The sequence below is a fragment of the Teleopsis dalmanni genome, chromosome 2 (assembly GCF_002237135.1).
Source record: "Teleopsis dalmanni isolate 2A chromosome 2, ASM223713v2, whole genome shotgun sequence".
Taxonomy (NCBI): Eukaryota; Metazoa; Arthropoda; class Insecta; order Diptera; family Diopsidae; genus Teleopsis; species Teleopsis dalmanni.
The window spans coordinates 138,060,281-138,068,734 of NC_051847.1; the positions used below are offsets into that span (position 1 = coordinate 138,060,281).

Here is an 8,454-nt window from a genome sequence, read left to right on the forward strand (position 1 = left end):
CAAATCTTTGTAATTTTATTTATTAGACTGGCATAGTGAAAATACACCCTTTTTACAACTTATAAAACTGCTAACCTCAGGCGCAAATAGGTTTTTAGTGTTGTCTCTGATTTGACTTAAATAAAATCATTCTTAGTGGATTGGTAAATATTTTTTTCACTACCAAACTCTTTCTGTAGTATTTTAGTTTCCTACAACTACAATTTATATTTTTTAATTCAGTTGTTGAACTTAGGTTTGTGGACAATTCGTACTACGACATAATCCCATTTATATCTCTCAGTTAGAAACAGTTTTCATCACCGACATCAATCAAGTCAAAGAATTTTTCACATATTATTTCCACATATATGCACATGGAAAGAATATGTAACATATAACTTAGGTGTGATATCAATAATAAAATCTGATTCTATCACAAGATATACAAAGTTGTGTCTTGAACATATAGAAGTTTGAGAGATTTTCAAAAAACTAACACATTTTTAAGATTTGTTTAGTAAAAATAGAATCTAGTAAGCTGTGCATCAAATTAAGTTCTTAGAAAATAATATTTAGATTGGTAATATTCATAACTCAAACAAAAAAAAACTTGTGTATATTTTTCAGCTCGTATATTTCTTTATGCTTATTCAAGGTTCGTTATATTTCTTTGTTCCTGTGAACCTTTTTATTGCGTAAATTTTTCAATTCTTCGGATACATAGTAAGTAATTTGCAGTTTTGATGTATAAGACATTTCACACTTAACTTCTTTTAGGGCTGATTATACCTACCTACCAAACATGTTGCTACTAAATGGCCCATACATGGATGTTCCTTTTGTATTCAAGGCAAATAAGGTTGATCCATATAAAGGTATAACTAACCCAGAGAAGATTTATGTGAAGGCAATGAAGATTGAGCCAGTCACAATAACCAGATATATGTTTGATGATATTAAGTTTTGCTATCCACGGCCACAAACTAACTTTACAGGGTATGGCATTGATCGTAGATGTAATCATTTTTACAAAACAACAAGTTCGGACTATGGATTTTATCCTCCAGATAAGCACACAATTCCGAGACGTTTCTATTGTAAAAAATCTGAACTTACTTCAACTCTTACGGACTTCTCTCCACACATGGGCCTACATTATACACTTAACCTATTAAAGAAACCTACACGTTTCATTGTCAAGAAACCACAAAAGTAATTATCGGGAACTGAAAAAATTTTACTTTAGTAAAATGCATATTTTTAATTATTTAATTTTATTTAAAATTTGTCAAGAAAACTTGAACAAATAAAAAGTGCAGAATACGTAATATCACATCCTTTAATTGTATTAAATGCTTTATGAGGAAAAAGAGTTCAGTCCCTTAATTAATATATAATATAACATATTTTCCATCACACATTTATTATTGCATTTATTTTGCGGTATTATTATTTTACGTAAGTAGTACAGACAATACTTTACATTGAATGCATTCAGGTAAATGAATCATATTTACATTCATCATATCAAATGACTTCTCTTGCACCTCCTAAGAAAAGTTTCTGGATTTCACAAGTATGGATGCTTTATCATTGATATGATATGAATCGTATTATATGTGAGCCCCGATTTATTTCTTTTTCGACTAATGAAATTGTAAGATTTTTATGCATGTAACTTTTTCTAACGTACTTAGGACCTTTAAGCATATTTCATTTAAGTTTATATAGAAATTGCTGCATAACATAGTTGCTAGTCTGTATAGGGCGTACACAGAGTGAAGCACCATATGAACTTAAGGAGTTATTTATAGATAAGCAGTTTTTTATAGCTTTTATTTTTTAATATTAATTCGAGATATTTTAAGGTACTATTGACATTGTTTTTTCAAAGAGATCAACTACAAACGTTAAGTACTTTTGAACCTACTCAAGTCAAATGAAATATTTAATAACCTAAATAATTATGTATGGACTGAATACCGACTAGTGGTTTCTTTCGAATGCCTGAGATTTCATTCTTTATATCGCGTAATTATTTAAATACTTGCCTTTACATATATTTTTTTTTTCATTTCATTTATGGTATAAAGGAATCATATACCGAAAATATAGCGATTTAAAACATATAATGATAAATATATTTATAAGTCGTATTGTCCCGTGCTGCTAAATAAAATATTGAATGTAAGTTTTATAATATCTCCGACGTCTTCTTGTCTGTGTTACCAATCGCTGGCACACTTGAAATACTTTTATTCGTAGTCAATAAGTGGTATTAAGAAATTATTTTTTTTAATTTTATTTTTTTTTTGTGAGCATTTATATTTATAATTTGTATTTATATTTCTTTTTCTTTGTAATCAATAAAATGATTGCTTAGTGTTATACGCGCATTTGCATGCAAATGATTTTCTGCAGCTGCGGCCGTTCTCACTTCTAAAATAATTAAATCTCACTCCCTACAAGGACATGTATGTACTAAAACCCCCCCATTTTTGATAACTGCTATTGACAGACGTAGCAATTACAAAAAATCAATTGATAATGGTTACGATAACAATAAATGTTATTTTCAGTTAGTTAATTGATTTAAGGCTTTAAAATAAAAAACTGAACATTGCTTTTAATATTCACCCAATAAAATTTTTATTAATTAAGTAATAGCCGTTTATGGCAATTTTCAACTAAAAATATATACATACCAGTGCCTCAAATATTATTAGCTCTATTTCGAACGTCAAAATATAACTGTACTCGAGCACAGCAAGCAACTGGGATATGCTCGAAGACTATATTGTCTCCAAGCAGTTATTGTTAACATTATTATTATAGAAATAAAATAAAAATAAAATGACAGCAAATCTGTTGTATCAATAACATGAACATATTATACTTAAAACAGCTCATATATTTTAGAATGTTTGAAATGTTTTCTGTAAATTCCCAAACTCAAACTGTGCTTTACAGCGTTATCATACGTACAGATATAGAATATTTTCGACTTATGTGGTATTTATAGGGAAATTGATTTCTTGCCCTGAAAAATAAAATAATCGTATTAGACGAAAAGAAGTTTATTTAGAATATATTTCAATACAAAGGATTTTATAAAACATCTACTCTAGCAAACTCTGGAACCTTCAGTCCAACAGATACCTTTTATTTCGGTCACTTTTCATTCTTCTGTACCAATATTTTACTATCCTACAAAGTTTTTCAGAAAAATGTTCCTATCACGCACAATTTATCTTGTAATCTTTTTAATCTCTTGTAAAAAGCAGATGAACAATAAGACTACATTAGTCTAAATCATGAATATTTCGAAAGTATTACCGATAAACAATTTGTATTTATAATAATTTATGAACTTCAAATAGAGTTCCAACTTTAAACACACCCACAACATCAGAATGGTTTATAATTTGCTGAATCTTAAACCTTTTAATTGTGACATTAATAGCAAAATATTCTAAAGTTCACACTTTAAGGAAACTTTTTCAATTAATTTTGGAAATTTATTACATTAAAATGTGTCCCATGTATTTATTTTGCAAATTCGTTGGAAATTCTTCCTGAAAACTTTCGAATTATTTCAGTATTTTCTGAGATTATGAAATGCATTTATCACTGCAGCAACAAAATTAAAATGTTTTCCACAATTTACTGTAAACAGAAATTGAGAATTTCATTAAGAAGAAATTAGTCAAGAAAAGTGCAACTGTAATAAATTATTTTCTTACTCTTTATCTATTTTGTTAGTCAAAAAGAGACAAAAACAATATTAACAGTGAAATTAATGAAGAAACTAAAACTGGTTGATTTAAAGAGCTGTGAAAAGTTTACAACTTATTTATAATAGAATGTCTTTTACTTTATCTAATGTTATTATAAAAATGTTTTATTTCGCTAAATATATATGCTAACTGTTCGTGAATGTGTGCTTACAAAGATCCATAATCTGAATAAACTTAGAAGATTAATTTGATAAAGTAGTTTGAGTACTTGTGACCCAGACTAACTTTTACTTTTCACCCAGCTTTTACTTGTGGAAAAGCACGATAAGTCGAGTTCTAAGCCTAGTACTTGTATTTTAAACGGACTATAAACTGATTAAAAAAATTCAAATATTTCCTAAGACTACTAAAGGATGGGTACTTGGCAATACTCGAAACAGCGCTGTATGATCAGCGAAACTTCAATAAACTAACTATTTTTATTGTTGTCTTTATATTACTATTCGAGCTTTTCTAACATCAAACAGTTTCTTCAGTATTCAAATATTAGTATGCAAATAATTAAAGAATAAATTATAATATAAAATTATTATAACATAAACATTGATATCTATTAATAACAATACATACGAATATTAAATAATTGTAAGCATAATCACTAACAAAATCAATATTCCAAGAAAAGTATCACATATCTTATAAAGAATATACCCTATATCTTTCCAGCAAGTACTTGAAAAACTTTTTATAAATATAACTAGTTCCACTTCAGAAAGCGTCTCTACTTAACCTCAACATTACATATGTTTTCTGGTTTTTTTTTACCTCCATGCACTAATGATCAATTAAACGATTTTTCAAAAACAAAGTTGGATTAATTCAAACACCCTTACATATAAGACTCAGTACATCATAAAATCATATTAATCCTGCAGGAAGTTGCAGAAAGAGTTTTCTGTATTTTTCAGGAAAATCAGTTTTTATTTTTATAATACAATTCTTCCAAGGTAGTATAAAGATTTATGGATTGTCAATTTTAAGAAAATTTTCCGTTTTTGTACTACTTTGGAAACAGGGCTTAATTCCCACTTTACCAAAACATAGAAAGGAATGTTAATACTGTAGTTAACCTGTGCCGCTCCAAGGGAAGAATCGCATTTCTTTTTTCATCTTATTATTTCTATAATAAAATAAAATGTCACACTACAACTCTAAATGTGACATATTTTTTATTTTAAGTTTTACAAGAAAATCAACAGATTCATTCTTTAATTTTTAATGTATCAAGTTATTAACTTGATAGTCTGCTATTCCTTCACATAAACTTTACACGTGTTACACTGCCAAGACCATGCCGTTCTTTACACCCAAATATGACACAACTACTTTAAATCTTCTGATGTTGATAAATGAAATAAGAAAGAAGCACAGTCATCCTTTCTAGCGGAAGGATGCAGCTGCTGTGTTACTGGTGTTGTTTTTCGTGCCAACAAACAATCCAAAATTGTGGCTGTTGCTTTCCATGTTAAAATTCTGCTTCCGGGCATATGTTCCACATATTTTTTATTGTTAAGTATTGCTTAGGCTTGTCTTTGGCCTGCGAGTAAATTTCAGATCCAGTATATTTTGGTGCCTATAAAGTGGCTTAATACTTTTTGTTTTTAAGTTGAGTATACAATTTTTATTGCATTTAAAGTGTAACTAAAGTTAGTCGTTTAAATAAAATACGTCTCTAAATCTTATATTTTGGAAAGTTAAAAAAATTAAATCAAAACAGTGTAAGTGCTATATAGCATACACATTTGAATGGAAAAAGAATATTTTTACATTTGACTGCATTTGACAGTTGCATATATTGTAGTTGTATATAACAACGTGAGTGAAGACTTTCCAGACGCAAAAGCTTCTTCAATATAAAGCTTTAATATCCAAATAGTAGCTAATTAGTTTAACAATATTATATTTTTGATAACTTCAGAAATATCAATAATTTGAAGACATTAGCTTACAAATTATTTTTAAAAAATATATATTATTATAATATTAGATCTAATAATACCAAAAATTAAGTTTATAGTATATAGGAAGAATTCATAAAGCAAATTCACTACATTGTTCGTCTTCGTCGCTGAAGGTGGTAGAGTAATAATGACACTAAAGCCCAACAAACGACTTATCCACATACAGTCAAATCAATATTCTCTTACGACATTTCTCCAATTATTATTGATTTTGAATAAGCTTGTGATTATACTAAAACATCATTTTCAATTCAGAAAATACAATAACAAAAGCATTTGTAACAATATTAATTACCGGAATTTCTGTATTGTATCAGTCGTGGAGTTTCACAAGGAAATATGCAATATCATACTTGCCGCTGAATTGCCTATCTCTCTTATCCTCATCTTCCAGTAAAGCCAGTGTAAATTAATTAAATAAGTGTAACATTATATATAGAAACTGATGAGAAGTACAAACTGAAGTATTTCAATATCTGTAAATACAGCTAAGACTAATCGATGAATGGATATTAAAATGGAGAATCAAGCTCAAAGAAATAACTTGGCGTGAGTAACATTTATTATCATCTTAATAATAGTGCATTCTGACAATTCGAATCTGTTGAATATATAAGAATATGTGCGGATTCCAGGCTTACCTAAAAAAATCATGTAAAGGCCAAGTAACTGCAACTTTTCCTAAAAACGGAACAAACGGACTGGCTAAATACGCCAAATTCAGAACTATGTTTAGAGAATGAGCTAGTGTCTACTAAACAAATGTGAGACACTACAAATATCTCTAATATATATAAAGTTAGCTATAAAAAATATTTAGAGCTATGGTTAAAGTTCCATGGTATGTATTAAACTATATAATTCATTTAAACCTGAAAACGCTTTTTGTAAATATAGAAATTTTAAAATCTTTCTATGTGTTGAAAAAGAGACCTACAAAAGATAATCAGCATTCCAATGAGCTATCTATGAAGCTTCTTAACATGAACTGTCTGCAAGAAAGCTAAAGAGCTTCCAGTTTTTAAATCAACCATAAATCGTTTAATTCTAATTTTATAGAAGATCAAAATAATTGTATCTCTCAATTATATTAAAGCTGATCACTTTGATGATCAACTATTTCTGTGACTATATTATTCTAGTCACATCCTATATGAACTCATTTATCCATCCATTTATTGCATAGATTTTTGTAATAAATGTTAATAGGTGTAAGTATCTTTCCGAAGTCATTTGGCCAGCAATACCGAATCCAAATGTCAATTTTTATTATCTAACCAGAAGTGGAGGCTTTTTAAGTTTAAAAAATATATAGTTGTAATATAATCAACCTGAATTGAATATAATACATTTAATGCAACTTGGGCCAAATATATTTGGCAAATACATTAAACATCGAACTACCCATTATCAGAACGAAATTTGTTTAATTTGTTTTCAAATATACAATATCTGAAATATTTTTGTTGTCGTTTAAGTAACATTATTTGAAAATGGTAAAAGTAATGTATCTCTTTTTCTAAAGTCACAAAACCAATAAGCAATGCACTATCGCTTCATTTGTTTTCAGATCCTTTATTTTTTTCTTTAGTGCAAATTTACGATTCACAGTTCAAAACAGTAAATACATCAAAGTAGCAACCGAGTTTGTCAATTATGCGTAAACTGACTGCTCTGTACGTGACGCTGGTTTCTGCAGTTGCATTTTCACTTGACTAAACCGCACGTTGCACTCCTACGTGCATCAATAATCAAACTAAAATGCAATCGATTTTGATTTGAGCTGCTGTTTGTATGCAGAATTTATTTTTCGAGTCTAAAAATGGGAAAAATGTTGTAGAAACACGTTCTTGCGTCGGGATCTGGTGTATCCTAGTGGTAAGGATTTATGAATATGTGGTGCATTAAGTTTAGCACCCGTAATTTTATATACGAATTTTTGGAACAATTTTAGGTGAGCTATTCTCAGGTTTTTTTTAAGTCAAAAATTTTTTTATTAAGACTATTAACTACCTGAAATAACAGAATTATTCCGGTGGACGTTCGAAATCCCACTTTTTTTGTTAGCAATACTTTTAAATGACACTAACTTATGACATTATTTATTGAAGTATAGTTTACTGAAGAACTTGTGATATTTCGATATTCTTTAGCATATGTTATAAACAACACTAAGTTTAAAGTTAAGTCCAAATGTTGAAATTGAACTTAAAAAAATTTCACTAAGAAGGATTAAATTAATTTATATAACTGTAGTTTATGTGTTCGTTCAAACCAATATGGTAGGAAGTGCAATTGACCTACAATATAATAAAAATACAATATAACTACATTTTTTTAACACAAAAATAAATCTGACACCCACATCTATTGCTCAACTTTGATAGGGTTCTAATACTGATATTTGCAATCTATGAATTAAGTTCGAATAATAAAATTCCAGAGACCATTGATGATATATTTTTAAACAATATACGCAACATATATGCGATCAGCGAAAGGACATTTAATACTAATGATTCAAGATGTGCGGGAAAGTAATTCATGATTAAAAAATTGGACATTGGACAGACTGGTTCTCTTCTTCCTGTTTCCTAAAGTTACAAAACTCAAAGCATCAAACCAAATCTGTAGGATAGACTACGATCAATCAAAAACAGCATTTAACATAATATATCTCAAGCATTTCATTTTAAAACATTTAAATATTGTTA

At 28.6% G+C, this 8,454-nt stretch overlaps 1 protein-coding gene across 1 annotated transcript; it reads left to right on the plus strand.

The window, feature by feature from the left end:
* Positions 1-582: 582 nt before the first annotated feature.
* On the plus strand, positions 583-1,247 carry LOC119684284. The gene is made up of 2 exons (XM_038098291.1): positions 583-705; positions 760-1,247. Exon 2 carries the CDS (start codon positions 785-787, stop codon positions 1,196-1,198), a length of 414 nt encoding a protein of 137 aa, XP_037954219.1. The 5' UTR covers positions 583-705; positions 760-784; the 3' UTR covers positions 1,199-1,247.
* Positions 1,248-8,454: the final 7,207 nt, after the last annotated feature.